Source organism: Schistocerca serialis, chromosome 3, assembly GCF_023864345.2.
Source record: "Schistocerca serialis cubense isolate TAMUIC-IGC-003099 chromosome 3, iqSchSeri2.2, whole genome shotgun sequence".
NCBI lineage: Eukaryota > Metazoa > Arthropoda > Insecta > Orthoptera > Acrididae > Schistocerca > Schistocerca serialis.
The window spans coordinates 90,900,722-90,917,762 of NC_064640.1; the positions used below are offsets into that span (position 1 = coordinate 90,900,722).

At 40.3% G+C, this 17,041-nt stretch overlaps 1 protein-coding gene across 1 annotated transcript in view; it reads right to left on the reverse strand.

Annotated features, from left to right (window-relative positions):
* The window catches only part of LOC126470699 (pleckstrin homology domain-containing family G member 7-like), a 489,741-nt gene that overhangs the window by 218,876 nt on the left and 253,824 nt on the right, over window positions 1-17,041 (reverse strand). Inside the window, exon 5 of the mRNA XM_050098699.1 lies at window positions 2,383-2,432. Coding sequence (XP_049954656.1) covers window positions 2,383-2,432 — 50 coding nt within the window. The remainder of the gene's footprint in view (window positions 1-2,382; window positions 2,433-17,041) is intronic.

The following is a 17,041-nucleotide window of genomic DNA, read 5'->3' on the forward strand; positions in this document are numbered from 1 at the left end:
GACTATCCCTTTTGCGTCTATTCGTACACACTTCAATACCTTACCGCTGCCCAGGGGAAACTAAACATTAATAGCTTGCTTGTAACATGTGTGCCTAGGGGTACTAACCAACATAAAGATGCACTACTCGTAAGAGCTATAATTTTTAGTCTGCAAATAAAGTAAAATATGAAGTAATGTTTTTCAGTACACTGTCCTTGGTCATCAGTAGAAATATCTGCACTTGTACTCCTAATACCCTGTAGAATCGATTGGTTCTAGGTGACCATACTCAACGTTATACTGAATCTTACCTTGAGTCAGTAAAAGTGCTTGTTTGCTGGAAAACAAGTATTCACACAAATAATGTGATGGTGTCTGGAGAGTAAAGGACTATTGGAATGGCGACCATTTTTACATTTTCCCTTGACAGTAGCAATGAGAGACGAGTCGACAGTGATACATGCAATGACATCGCAGGACGCAGGAAAGGCACCATGTCATCTTTCCAGATTAGTACCCGTTCCGACTACAGACTTTGACATAACCATGAGTGGAGACTTCGAGGAGAACTAATGTCTCCAGGCTGCTTCGTCATCGTCATATTGGCGCAGCACCTTGTGTGAAGGTTATGGTAGCCACTAGGTACGCAGCATGATCCCCTCTGGTTCGCATAGCTGTTAATTTGGAAAGCTGACCTTAAAGTTCTGATATGCTAAGACCAGTGTCCCTACCTTCAAGATCTTCGTGGTGTTATCTTTCAACAAGACAATTCAAGACCACATGTTTCCCGTGCCCTCCTGACCTACGTCGAGACAGCGATTTACGACAGTTGCACTGGCCAGTACATTGTCCAGACCTCTCATCCACGAAAACATCGGACGACCAGCACTTCCCCACTCGCCAGCCACTACCATTGACAAACTCTGACATAAGGTTGAAGTAGCATAGAATGATTAGCGGTATCTGTCATCCAAACTCGGAATGAGCAAATGCCCACCTAGGCTAGAATCGATGTTCCGCTTAGAGGTGGCAGCTCTGTTACGCTACACACACTGATTCTCTTACAAAAATGGCTGCGTTGGTTTGTGGCACAGTTTTGCCTCTTAGACCAATCCTTTTTTATATAACGTACAAATCATAAGTGTATTGATACTGAAAGCTGATGAATCAAACGCAAGCCCTCATAACCTTAAATAGCCAAAAATGTTACCTAACAATGGAGATGAATAAATCTCTGTAGTTAAGGAAAGGCGACGTATTTGTTGAAAAAAATTTGGAGGTAGCAGTATTGTGTACATTCATAGCTCGGTTCCAGATCTGAAAGTTACACACATTTGTCGTTCCGTAGTTTTGCGGAATATAGTTGTCAGATACAGCCATGAGAGGTGTATAAAGGGAACAATTACATGCATAACACTTACAGAAAGGATAAATCATACACATGCTCAAATATTAAAGCGGGATTCATTAAACAATGATATTCTGGGGGGAGTAGATGGTGAAAGAGCTAGGCAGATAATAAAGGCGAGGACGTGACGAAAGCTGCAATTTTCACCTTACCGAATACTTATTTCAATTATCTGCTGTCGTATCTGCCACTAACAGAAAATTATGGAACGTTTTTGGGGATATAGTAATACGGCAGCTGTTTCGTCTAGAAACACAGGCACTGAAAGAAAAGGAGCAATATTACAGATATAGCTTCTTTTTAACTGTGAAATGTCTTGTAGAAAGGGCTTCCGAATCGTAAACTAGGAATTGTTTCGAAAATATGTGTAATTATTTTGTGAGCGACAGTACATACATAAATTTAAACCAAGAGTTTGAAATTAACTGAACAAAAGAAACGTTTGCTGCGTCAGTTTGTTGCAAGGTTTCAAGATAAGAAGTTATGTGATCCCAAACGACATGAAGTATTAGAGGCCCACACTACGTAGTATTTTTAATGAAACTCGAACTAACCTAAGGAAGTTCATCACTCAGGTACGAAAGAAACCTGAAATCTGCCTAACAGTTAGTTGTGAGCTTCATTTCATCTCAAGGAAAGGATATACAGCCTTTAGCCTCGAAATCAAGTGGGAATGTAAAGAATACTATAAAATGCCTTTGTAGTTAATGGGTCACTTGAGCTGTAACAGACATGCAAAAGCAAAGAAGCAAAAAGAAAAAAAAGTGGAGCTTACGAAACAGGGAAATCTAAGGCAGTTACATAAATTGGGTAAATATGCAGTGAGCAAAACGCAGAGAAATGAAATACGCAGTTACTGTGTGTTATAGTAAGTACTATACATCATCATGTTATTTATTTAAAACAACAAGAAATACGTAAAAGGAAACATCAATGCATGGCCATAAACATATGACACCAAAATTCCACTTAAAATTTTGAACTCAACTTACTAATCTTAAAAGTGACCATGTGTTCTTTCCTTTTCTGGAGTTCACCCCATCTGGAAATAGACAGAAACATACTTCAAAGAAATTATAAATATTTCTCTGAGTCAACATTATTATCAAAAAGATTTCGAAAAACATTTTAAGAAATTCCAATAGTTGAATTTTGGAGTAAGGGATCTCTAGAAAACATATTGTACTGCAATCAGAAAGTGACTTTTCATTTAGTTCTGAGAACGAGGTTTATTGTTTCATGAATCTAGAGCAAAATGTAGAAACAAATATCTATGGTGCAGTATCCTGTCAATTAATTTCTTGGGTCATCCATGTATGTAATGTTTCACAATATGTGGCTTTAGACGAAAGACATGCCATATATGTTTCAAAAGCAAAAACAAAGTCACTGTGTAGAAGTGACAAGAAAGAAATTACTTCGCTGTTTTCATCGCAATCAATGACCCTATGAGTAAAATCCACATACCGTGATGAAAGAGATGCTCATGTTTCTAAAGCAAAGGAAGCTGCATTTGCGGAACTTGAAATATAAAACAGACATTTTAAAAATTTGGGTATGTTTAGCACTCGTCGAATGGAACTCATTTCAAGCAGTGAAACTTAATTTCCTGTCAATAGTTTGTCTACCACGGAGGTTGTGCCCTTAATTGTACACAACAGAGTTTAGTGCTAACAGATGTGCTATGATCGCTGTTCTGCGTTGGTTTTCTGTGTAAAAATCACGAGCAAGTCCTATTGGAAATATACCCATACTTCAATATGTAGCCGAGAGCAAGTAAGTATGTAAATATATTCTCTCAGTTTGAGAGAGAAGGTAAATGCTTTATTTATCAGGTTAGAGAAAATGAAATACCGTTAACGTATTTGCAGTTCAGCGATTTGTATCCAATCTTTGTTAAATTAGAAAGACATATTACCGAAGAAAAAAAATACTTTTATGTAGTTCATAGGCACCTAGCTCTGTGACTGCTTCCAAAAAAGTATTTCTGTGCTTAAGGCCAGGAAGCGATTTATCATGTGCAAATATTCTCATATCTATATTTATTTGCTGTGCGATAACCATTGTGGAACAGTTGGCGATAGTCTACAGCGATGATGAGTTAGATAGCCAAACCGATCTCGCTCCACGCGTTGTTCCTTTTCTCCTTACAATTATAAAAATCTGTCACGCAGAACCATAGAACAGATAACGTTTCAGAATAACGTTACACAAAATCGCACAGCATAACACAAGTTACAGTACGTGGGTAAAGGGAAGCCTCCCGAAATGATAATCTGTAAATGACATTTTTCATTTCGAATTCAATATATATGTATCATAATGTTCAATTGAAACTTGAGCCGAAGGACACTTCTTGTGTGAACACGTCAACATTTACACACACACACACACACACACACACACACAGACACACACACACACACACACACACACACACACACACACACGTACAGAAACGAGCGTGTTTCACAGATTACAGTGGAAAAGGATTCTGAATGGGCTCGTAACTGCAGGCGCCTAGATCGGTAAAATATATTGTTAATTGAAGTAGAAATAAAAATTTGTTGACATGTTTATAAAGTTTTGAAAACGTGTAGTTATATCAGTGAATTGAAATCTACATATAGATGCAATTACTATGAACATAAATATTCCGCCGGCCGATGTGGCCGAGCGGTTCTAGGCGCTTCAGTCTGGAACCGCGTGACCACTACGGTCGCGGGTTCGAATCCTGCCTCGGGCATGGATGTGTGTGATGTCCTTAGGTTAGTTAGGTTTAAGTAGTTCTACGTTCTAGGGGACTGATGACCTCAGATGTTAAGTCCCATAGTGCTCAGAGCCATTCGGTTCAAGTGGCTCTGAGCACTATGGGACCTAACTTCTAAGGTCATCAGTCCCCTAGAACTTAGAACTACTTAAACCTAACTAACCTAAGGACATCACACACATCCATGCCCCTGGCAGGATTCGAACCTGCGACCGTAGCGGTCACGCGGTTCCAGACTGTAGCGCCTAGAACCGCTCGGCCACCCAGGCCGGCCAGAGCCATTTGAACCATAAATAATCCTTTGCGGTACATCTGTATAAAATTAAAAAGAAATGATACTGTATGTTCCTTTAAATGCCTTTCTTTTAATATTTTGAAGATACTTAGTTGTTACATCTATCGATGTAAAGAAAATTGTATGTGACGTAACGACTGTCGTCCAGAAACCTCATTATAGCACGCCTGCACACTGATACAGCGTATCAAATTGTTACAGCGTACGTTTGTTGTGCAACAGAATTTCCTAGACTTTCGAATCATCAGCACAGACTCAGATATATTCGTGGTGCTCCACGTAACGTGGAAACTCCGCATATTTTATGAACGATCGAAAAACTCGAAATTAATTTTCTCCAAATGATAGTACACAAGTACAGTACATTGTTCGAGGATGATATTTAAAAACTTTGCTTACAGTTCACTGCACGCCTTTGGGCGGTAGAGACATGGAGGAGGAGTGCTCCACTACCGTCAAGAGCACAGTTTTCGTATTTAGTTCGCGTTTAGTGAGCACAGCAAGGTATATATCTCCCTCTGTAAAGGTATTGTTCAATCGCCATCATGTTACGATGAGATAAAAAATAGGAAGTCTCACAGATCGATAGAAGGAAACACTGCGCACAAATAACGCCAGTAACTCTAATCAGGTCTTGGTAACATGGACTTACGTGCAGAGGGAAATTCGTAGTTACCGTAGCGCGATTGAGGGTCAACCATCTTCTGTTTGAGTAGCATTCACACGCCTTAACCATAACACCACCTCCGCTTTATGACTGCAGCAAAGTGAAAGACACAAACCATACATTTTGTTCAGCGCGTCATCGGGTGAATTTCGGCATCAAAATTACTAAGAAATTTTGTTTTTAAGCACAGAGCTTGTAATATTTAAAGAACTTAACTCGTTGCTAAAGGACGCGAAAAATAGGTGTAGGACGCAACAAGTGTAAATCGAAGAAACTTGTCTCATCTTAGAAAGATACTTTTATTTGTATTATTCTTTTTTCTTATACTATCAGCATGTGTGTGTGTGTGTGTGTGTTTTATCAAATGAGTGGTATTTATACGACTTAAAGGATCAGCATGGAAAATTGGATGGTTTTATGACGTTAAACCAGTTTTTTTTGTTTCCATATAAGGAAGTCAAATATCTAGGTGTGATATATCACGTCATGGGGAACAATTTCTGTCAGAGGCAAAATGTTCCTTGAAACTTCCCGAGAGGCCCTACGTGGCTTTGTATAGAACTTGCCGGGGATGAGGCGATGGATCTTCACCGAGCTGTTAGGGTCTGTTCACCTGTTGTGCTGCATCTGCATACTACTTATCCCAATAAATTGACAGAGTGATTTTCAACAAGAAAACCTTAAGAATGTGTGTCTCTAAGCCGAGAAATATATTTTAAAAGCGAATCAGGAACTTCGAGTATCTTCAGCCTACCCTCTTTCACCCGGACCAGGTAACTGGATTGTAGGCAACATGCGTGGCACACGCACGCCGCAAAGTGCTTAGGCGCCGCAGCCTCTCAGGGGCGTATCCAATAATAAAAGACGCCAAGCGTCGCGATGAAGCGTCAGTGAACATTTTGGCCCTAACAGACTTATTTCCCATGACTTTGTTCCCCTAGACGTTTGATGTAAGGCCTTTGAAATGTGTTTGGGATTGTAGCGTATTACATGGATGGCTGTGTGGGGTGATTTCAAAGGCCAAGAAATACAGGGTATTTGGAAATTTCCGTTACAAACATCAAGGACTTGTAGAAGGGAGTGAGTATATAATATTTTGAATAAGAACCCGCTTGAGGTAACGTACTGTTTCCGTTCTTCTATGGTTTCAGTTCAGATGCTTAACTCATCCATTTCTGTTTGAAGAACGAATTAGGCGTGAAGCAGTACAGTTATTAGGTAACAATTTGAAAGGAAACATAACGAAACATCCATTTATTACTTATTTGCTTGTATTAACAGTTACACATTATGTGTTCACATTATTCCCCAACAAAAAGACCCAACATACTGTACATTCAGAACAGTGCTTGTCCATTACAATAGCTGCTCGATGTGGCGAACACCAACGTCGTTACAGATATTGTACCTACGAAGCATGTTCTATTACACACTTTCTATCCCACCTAGTGTCTCTTCAGTTTCCAGTGGGGAGGCCAGAACTCGTAATAGCAGATCTTCCTCTGTCTCTACAGATGCCTCGTTAATTTAACTTTACATATGAACCCATAAGAAATAGTCCGTAGGAGTTAATTCCGGAGACTGTTCCGGCCACGCGGTTGGACCACCTCGGCCCATCCATCTTTTACCACATCATCTGTTGAGATGTTTCCGAACCGCACGTGAGAAGTGAAGTGGTGCACCAACATGCTGAAACCACATTTCCTGACGGACGTTCAACGCCACAGCTTTCAATAGCGGATTTAATACGTTTTGCAAGAGGATCAAGAACGCAGGACCAGTTAGTTTGAGTTGAAGGAGGTATGGACCAATCACGTGACCGTCCAGAACACTTGCCCACGTATTAATACCAAACCGGTGCTGAAATCCCTAAACAAACGTGGCACGAGTGTCTTCGTCTGCCTAGACATGGCTGTTTCGCAAGTTCAGAACACAGTTCTTAGTGAACTAACGGTCATTTTCGAATGGAACTCGGCGTGGAAACAGAGGTGTGTCGATCCCTAAACAAACGTGGCACGAGTGTCTTCGTCTGCCTAGACATGGCTGTTTCGCAAGTTCAGAACACAGTTCTTCGTGAACTAGCGTTCATTTTCGAATGGAACTCGGCGTGAAAACAGGGATGTGTCGATGCAGCGGTGCAGGAACCACAGGCAGTAGGGAACGCGTTGTGGAAAATAAGCTGGACCCAAAGCGCGTACCCTTTGTAAGTGGTACAGACGTAATTGTTTCTCACGGAAAACGTCTCAGACGATACCAACGCCCATTGCGCACGCAATTGTTCGAGTACTCATTGGCGGATTCTCTTCAACGCGAAGCAATACATTTTCATCAAATTCGGGCATGCATGGTTGCAGTGGAACACCACAGTCCTGCCTCCCCTCGGTGAAGGTATGTGTTTCTCGAGGCCACAGCGTAACTTGGGAAAAATGTCTGTGCAATGGCGTGCTCTGTTGCGGAAAACGTGCATGGTACCACCGACTAGCAGCTCTTCCGTTACCTCGAGCTTCACGATTCACAAGGAGCATGTCTGTGTATTCCAAATACGCGTACCGAACAATGTTTACTGCATCGGAGATACACAGACATTGAACAGGTTTCGCAGCAAGGCAGACATTAAGTGACATCAGGTGACCGTCTGACGCAGTACATGTCATCCTGTCTACCCTACTGCATACCAGGACAAGCAGCTCTGAGAATTTTCTCTTAGCAGACGTGGACGCCTCACACATCTGAACTAAAACCGTTTTAGAACGGAGACGGTACGTTTCCGGACATGGGTCCCTATTCAAGATGATATGTACTCAATCCCCTCTATAAGTCTTAGAAGTTTGTAAACGGAATTTCCGAACACCCTGTACAAAAATCTTTCCTTTTTTTTGTCCAAGTGCACTGTTGGAATTACTTGTTCAGGTACAAAGAGCTTTAAAGGTTTCCCTGTATTAACTTGTATATGAAATAAGGCTTTCTATAATTATGTTGTAAACACGTCAGGTTCTCTCTTAATTCGTGTGCGCTTTTTTTACTCTCACAGGAAAACATTGTGATGAGTATGGCAGTCTGAATCAGGGGGAGGTTATTTAGGGTAAGCACGTATTCGTTCATGATCAAACAATAAGAAGAACCAGGTACAGACGTTCACCCATTCTGAAAATATCGGTACGATTTTGACGTAGTCGGTCACGTGAAGAAACTAATTCATCACACAGTTAGGTGGAATATGAACGGTCAGTTGAAAGTAACTGGAAGAGTGGCTAGAGGAAACTTAGATGTAAACTGATTTCTTAAAGTCATAGATACCGAAGTTGACATCAAATGGACGTAATAACTAAAGAGTGATAAAATTGTCCGTATAAACAATTTGAGTCTATCAGACCCTGAAAACTTGAAGGTTGGACGTTAATATTTCTTTGGAAAGTTGACCAATAATCCTCTGTGGTGTGCGTACTTAGTCTCTGAATCTGAGATATTAATATCGCGAGCAGTAGCGAGCGAACAGGTGTTGACAGGAGTCGGAAGCGGTCGGACGCAGCCTGCCGTAGAGAGAAACCGCGCGATATGAGAGGTCGCAGCCTGCCGTGATGGTGCCAGTAGCGCCGGAGGACACTTTGGTATTAACTGAGAATTTTGGTAATTTGCCTTTTTGTTGCACGTAGCTGTTGCTTGCTTGCGCACTGGAGGGATTTTGTCAGATTTGTGTATGCATACACTGAGAGTGATATTCGCATCCTTGTTGTGGCCAGAGACGTATTGACATTGTGAAATAATTAAAGTCTGTGTAAAGTTGGTCAGTGTTTAAATAATGTATTTTGCGAATACAATAAATGAAAGTCTTTGTTGGTTTCTTTCATTTTTTAGACCATTTAAGGCTAGTTGACTAAACCCCACCAGATCATCCAATTTCTATATAAAAATGGCAGTAGTTATAGCAGTTATTATGACCAGGCATTGCATTCTTTATGTACAGCAGTATTCCTTTTGAAATATTTTTAAGGCTAGTTGAGCAACGCCCCTCATCATCATTCAATTTCTATATAAAAATGGCATACTTATCGCAATTATTATGACCATACATTGCACTCTGCATGGATCGCGGTACTGCCTTTGAAATATATTTATTATGCTGCTGATCACGCAGTTCCAGACGAGGTAAGTTGTCCGTTGCGTACAGGAACATTGCAGAATAATTGTTAGGAGTTGTTAGAAAATATTTTAAAACAGGCAGTCAGACACTGGATGACTGATTTCTTTATGGTTTGTAGGAAGACTAATTAATATCTGTTTCCTTTTGTTCTCAATCAGAATTGTATTATTGTCACAGACGCAACGTCACATGTTCCCGTACGTCTTTCAGTAGAACAAACAATAATTGCAAAACTACACGAGTTAAAAAAATATTACGAAGCAGTTTCAAACTCACTGTTACCTTTAGTACATGGAAATTCTATTCTCATTTCCTACTAATTCGTGGAATGAATTTGTAGAAGCGATAATATTCGAAAGTGGTATTATTATGAAGACTGTTTACCAGGAATTATCACATAATAAAAAAGATAAAAAACAGCCGTGTGCCAAAATTCCTGGCACAGAAGAATGCATATAACCAGTAACACACTACCAGTGGGCGAGAGAAATCAACTGATACTGGTTATTTCCACTGTATTGTTACATAAACGTAATTTGATGCCGAAAGTCTGATTGTGCTCACGTAAAATCCTCAGCGTGTAATATTTTAGAGTTGATTTGAAATTCAACATCATTTCATCTACGATGTTAAGGGTGTCTAGAGAAACCAGCTTTAGAGCATCACGCAGACAGGCCAATGATCCAACATGCCTACTTAAGGGCAATGAACACCATTGCTGAGCAGAATGGACTTAATATAAACAAACGGAATGGGCCAGAAACTATCCAGCTCAAATGCAGTACGCGTAAGATAACAGACCTGTAGATAAGAGGAGTTCAGAAGTATTTGGCACAGAAGTGATGTAATTGCAGCATACCTTTGAAAATAGAGCCTTTCTCGGTTTTGCACACGTATCAATCGAGCTACAGGTAGTTGCAAAGGTTGTACGAACTGATGGACATACTGATACACCGTAGACATCGACATCGATGAGATTTACTTGTTTCACTATTATGTGGTTTTATGATAAGTCTCACAATAGAATGCCACAGAAGCATGGAGGAGTCAAACCAAAATTGCCCAGCCGCGCGTCCTGACTGTCCACAGCAAGTGAGAAACAACACATTTTATTCGTATACATGACGCAAGACGGAGCCGGACACGTACCTCGCGTAACTGGCTATTTTTGGCTTCGCACTTCCTTATTACGCTGCAGTGGCATTTGTACTTGTTAGCATTCAGTATGGGGCTTGGCATGAAACGACGTACTACTGAAACAGTTTTAATGGTTGTCAAAGCAATCTGAAAGATTCTAGGCACCTGCGGGTATTCAATGAACGTTGCATTTTGTAGAAATTAAAGTATTGCGTAACATTAGCTGAGTTGATGTTTTGCGTACACTTTAAAATATTAACAGCTGTAGGACTACGATTCAAAATAGACGTAAAATTATTTTATAGTTAATTACACACTCCATAGGTTATGTGCTCGATTTATATTGAAGTGATGTGAATTGGGTCACTTTACAGTCTACGTGTGCATGTTGTGCTTTTGCACATGGTTGTATGGTGGTTATCCACAATTTAACAAATGGTACCATGGCTTGATTGTAATTAAAATGAACGTCCTAATCTTTATCACTAACCATGTTATAAGTGAAACACAAATTTAACAACTGTGGTATCGATAGCTACGATGCCACAACGTAGGTGCGCTCTTATAGGTTGGCACTACGAGAGCGAGCGATCAACGCCCACCACAGCGCCCTCTAGCCCGACTCTGTGCAGCTCTACGAGCGCCGCTCCGGAGTCAGGCCATTTAATTCCGAGCAGACAACCGACCAACAATGTTTCATTTTCATTGTGGGCGAGCAACTACAGATTTGCCTTTGTAACTTCTAGTAGCTCTTAGCTTTGATACCTGAACGGCTTCGCACCTACGTGCTCATCTGTACGCAAAGTTAAGTAATATTATAATTTGTATTTGTTCATACACTAGTAAAAGAGCTTTAAACTGTACGCAGTACCGAAGTACTTCACCTGTTCTTGCTCCTACTCGCGTCCTTCACTCTCGGCCTATTTTGCAGAAGCAGTTCACAGTGTAACGACAACTGTACATATAATAATTTTTTTTCTTTATGAATTTAGATAAATTAATGTAAGCAATGTCTTGAACTTCTTTTTCGGTTCGTTTCGTTATGTTAAAGAAACTGTGAGTAACTTTTGAAATGAATATTATTATTCATGTTAGATTTCAAATAATGTGGTAATCAAAAGGAAGTGTATTTAATGTTAAAACTATTGTAAGATGTGAAAATTGTAATTTATACACTTGGTCCATACGTAGGTAATGCATTAGGATATGTGAAGTAGAAAACCTGTGGTGAATACCCTACCTGTAGGGGAGCGGGAAAAGGTGGAGGCAGGCGAGGCGGGAAAACGCACACTGGCGCGGTTCGGCACAACGGGCACAGCATTACAGTCGGAGGCGAGCAACAGTCAGAGTTGGGCATCGTTCGGAAGTACACGTACTGTACCGAGGAGGCTACCCAGGAAAAGTGGATTCCATTGAGCCTCGGATGAACCGATTCCGACGACTACTTAGCATGGCTATATTCTGAGGCACAAAGTTGGAAAGATAACGACGCTAAGAAGAAGGAAAGTGCCGCTGCAGTGAGAGCCTTAGCCGTGCTTGCATGTGTGCCGTGATTCTCGCTATCTCGCTGCCCGCCATCCGCCGCACCGACTTGCACAGGTCAAACATTTATTTCATCTTTAGAAGTGTATCTGTGTGGACCAGTGTCGAAAATGTTTCTAACTTTTCAATAATAACGTGACTTTTACCAGAATTGCTTTAGCCATGACTTATCCTGATCACTGACCTAGACAGGGTCCTTACCTCGTATTGTGCAACCCGAGTATCCTGAACTGAAAGTTTAATGTTAGTGTTAATAAAAATTATCAGCAGATTAATCTATGCCATAAAGGAGTCTAAAGTTCTGTGTGTTATTGCAAATGTTGGTAAAGAACAAAAGCATGACTAAATTGGAAGAAAGTTTTTTGAATTGAGTTAGCGATGTTATTTAATTAATTTGAGACAGAAATAATGACAGTTAAATTATTCAGAAGTAAGACAAAAGAGTAGTTATCCATAGATTGATAATTTTGAGTGTTAATTTGCCTTCAGTACTTAATAGTTTCAGTTTAACGACCATAACAGTTTCAGGGTCCCCCCCCCCCCCTTCTTTTGTCCATTCTTTCAAACCTTGAAATGTGTTGATCAGATTTGACCAGTAAAGCTAAGTCTATATTAATCCTAAGTGTATTAATGTTTGTCCATCATTAATAGTGATATTGTGTGTGTACTTTCAAGATTGTCGATGCTAGGGCAATCTATGCCCGATTTTAGTCTGCTCAACATACAAAATGCAGTTCGTAGTAATCATTACTGTGTGGTGTTGTGTAAATTTAGCTCGTCCAAATGAGTACAAAAAGAGAAAACTTTAGTTCAGTGGATTTTTCCGGTTCCAAACTTTGCCATATAACGCATCATTACTACGTGTTACTATGCTTGTACATGCACCCACTTGTACAAGGAAAAACTCACTCATTGCCTAAGTAGGCTGGCGACCGAATTATTAATTATAGGTAGCATCTACTGGGTGTACTTCTTGTCCATGCGAAAGAGTATTTATACTTTACATTTGCTTGATGCATCACTGTAGTTATTGACTGAGTATAAGTCCGATCTTGCTTCTATTAGGTACACGCGGTCAACTTATGTACTAAAATCCTTGTTTGTAAGGTGAAGCCCGTGAACTTATTACAGTACAGGCTTTATAGAGCTAACGTACGTCCGAGCAGGGCGGTAGCGTTACAACAGGAGCAGATCCACGCGCCGCCCATCCACGCGGGATACAAAAACAACAAGAAACACCTTCGTCTAATACACAACACATTGTATCAGTGTTTAATTAAACATTCATCTGTGGAAAAAAGAAGTTTTCCAGAAGTAAAGATTTGAGATGTGCTTTGCTACCTAACAGATATTTATATTACTGAGCAAACGATCAAAGATGTTTGTGGTGTTCATTGAAATTCTTCTTGAGAGACTGACAGCTACTGAAATGTGCAAAGAACGTAATTTTTACTTCTTGTGTTTTGGCCATGAACGATAATGCTATTATCGAATTGTCATGAATTATTTATAATGAAACTGATTAGCGAAGATATTAGCGTCATTCAAAAAGTAATCCGCCGGAGGCTGTATAATGAAAACCACAGAGGGATCGTAGTGTCATCGCTTACGGAGGAAGTGTGGTTCCAATAAGAGCGCTGAGGCCCCAGACTCGGCGCTAGAGGACGTGAGTGCACACCCACGCGCAGACAGAGCAAGTGTCGACCATCCACCATTGAGGCTTCAAAACAAGAGCAGTTGGTTGTAGTGCGTTTCCTGACAGCGGAAGGAGTGCGGGAAAAGGCAATTTGCCAAAGAATGGCACAAGTGTATGAGGAGCGCTGCATGTCAGTAGCAAGGGTCAAGGTGTGTCACAAGCGATTCAATGAAGGACGCACAAGCGATCCAAGGAAGGACAGAGGTCGTCGGCCGATGACGCACGGTCTGGAGCGCCACACTGCGTTACCGATGCTCTTGTCTAGGAGATGGATACCCTCATTATTGAAGACTCGCGAGTTACGGTGACAGTCATTGCCTCAGAGGTCGGACTGAGCGTCGGAATTGAAGAGGACATCCAGTACTCTCCGTACATCTTTGTTATTCTTCCACGAATTTCCGCCCTCTACTCCTTCCGCTGTTAGAAAACGCACTACACCCCATCGTCTTCTTTTGAAGCCTCCATCTCTCTGTTTTCAGGATTACTGGGTGCAGTCGACGGTCTACGAGCGTACGTGTTTCTTTTATCCTGTTAGCCTTCAATTTGCTTCCATAACGGTGTAGCAGGAATTTGGGTTACCTGACATGGTCACTCTTGTAAGAGGCGATCTGTAATGGTAAATAATAATAATAATAACAACCTAGACCTCGGGCTCGCTATTATACATTTCATGTTACGCCTTACACCTATAAATCCTATATGCTATAATTGTAACCTAGACCTGGAGCTAGCTATCACACTGTTCGTGTTGTTTTGCATCCGGACTTTGAACTACGTACTAAGAATCATTTGAAGTCTGATGAAAAGCTTTATCCTTGTTTTCGGCTTTGTAATTTATACCTGTAGCTTACATATACACTGCGATTACAACTTAGAATTCGGGCTGTGTGCCATGTGTCACATTCATCTAGCCTTATTTACACATATGGATTTCCGTATGGATCACAACATTCTGAACTTCACAGGATGAAGTCGAGATGCGAGCTATTATCAATAATTGACTATTATGACTTTAGGTTTCGTTATTACGCTATTGTCAGAAATTGTGACAGTACACTCAATATTTTAATTAGAGTGTATATTGGAATATATTCCTCGGTTCGATTGTACTTTTACAGGAAGTGACAGCCATTGTGAACAATCTTAAATACAACATGTACATATTTTACGTAATTGATAATTTAGCAGAATCTGTTGCGAAAGTAATTTTTATACCCCATGTTATGAAAGTATTTCTTCATGTTCACAGGGTTTTATCATATACTTTTTTGTAAAGTTGAATACATGAACATTATTAACATACATGTCTGACATGATGTCAAATATAGTCATGTATTTTTCGATGTATTATTCCTATAAACTACCAGACTCTACATTGGTGTCTAAATACTTCTTACGAATGACGTTGAAATCTGACGTTATTATTTATATAACATTTATGTTTTACCACTATATAGCCTACCAAAAGTTATAATTACGCTAGTTAGTGCACTGTATGTGCGGTTCTCTAACATAATGACTTTACATTTTGTAATTTCCTGTAGGAAAAAAATTACACCGATTTTAATTTTGTAAAACGTTGTATGCTGTTACACAGTAGATTTTTATGGTATATGCACGCTAGTCTGCATATTACATTACGTAAGAAAAAAATTTAATGTAAATTACACTCTTGCACCTTGAGATACGTTTACTACCTATAAGTCATTCTTCCTCCAGCTGCTGACATGGACGTGTTGTTTAACATGGAACTGACTAAATGCACTTGCTACCAGTGATTTGTATCATTTGATGTATATTTTTTATTTCTCTAATTGCCATGGAACAATGTACAGTATTACCTGTACTTTGAGGTACGTCAGTTATAAACACACCTTGTATTATTTTATTTATAGCTGTGGGTATTTTTCTACGTAGTCACCTATTTTTTTATTTTACGGTAACATCAAAATAGACTATGACAGAGCGTGTACCTTTAACGTTCGTTGTACACGCTACTCCTTGTACTAATATGGTAACTTACAACTTTTACTTGTTTCTCTGTTAAATAATATTACATATTAAGCTAGACTATTCAACTGTTGCTTACATATCAGGCATTTTCAAATTTGAAAATAGTAATTCATATTCGATGAACCTAGTCATCACTGTATAAACAACTGCGATCTTGGCAAATAAAGTGTTCGTACGAGAAGACGTCAACATGTTCAGTAGGAGTGCTGAACACCTTGACGAAGCGTGTAGTTGATTATTGTGGTGAACGACATACGCTATTCTCCCTGCTTGCTTTTGTGCAGTCAAGACTTTCTTCCAAGTTAAGAGCTACCAAATAAAATAATACCACAAAATATTAATAAGTGGATAAATAGTTGCCATGTAGCGTGTATGCGGATATCAGTTTAACCCTGGATTATTAAAACATCTCCTACAGTATGAAACTACACTTACTCAAAATCTGTACGTCCTCTACAGTCGAAGTAACCAGCGGAACAAGGTTCATCATTCAAGTTTAATGACTCGTGGATTTTGTTGGAATCTATCTTGCCGAAAAGTCACAGAAGCGTTGCACATCCACCGAATTCTGTTTTGCTGCAGTCAAGGCCATTACCATAAAACTATTATTTTGCGGTGATAATGTACTTATATTGTTGAAACTTAACTAAGGATGAGAACTCAGAGTATACTGAGGTGACAAAAGTCATAGGACAGCCATACGCTCATATACAGATGGCGGTAGTATAAAGTACCCAAGGTATAAAAGGGCAGTGCAATGGCAGAGCTGTCATTTGTACTCAGATGATTCATGTGAAATGGTTTCCGACGTGATTATGGCCGCAAGATGGGAATTAACAAATCTGAACGAGGAATGGGAGTTGGAGCTAGACGCCTGAGACAGTTTATTTTGGAAAGTGTTAGGGAATTCGTACTTCAGCGATCCACAGTGTCAAGAGTGTGCCATGAAGACCAAATTTCAGGCTTTAATTCTCACGACGGGCAACACAGTGGCCAAGGGCCTTCGCTTAAAGATCGAGAGCAGCGGCATTTGCGTAGAGTTGCCAGTGCTAACAGACAAGAAACACTGCTTGAAATAACCGCAGAAGTCAACGTGGGACGTACGACGAACGTATACGTTAGGACAGTGCGGTGAAACATGTCGTTAATGGGTTATGGCAGCTGTGTGACTTAGCTAACAGCACAACATGGCCTGCAGCTCCTCTCCTGGGCTGCTGACCATATCTGTTGCAGCCTGGATGACTGTAAAACCGTGGCCTGGTCAGATGAGTCCCGATTTCACTTGGTAAGAGCTGATGGTTGGGATCGAGTGTGGCGCACACAGTACGAAACCATGGACCCAAGTTGTCAACAAGGCACTGTGCAAGCTGGTGGTGGCTCCATAATGGTG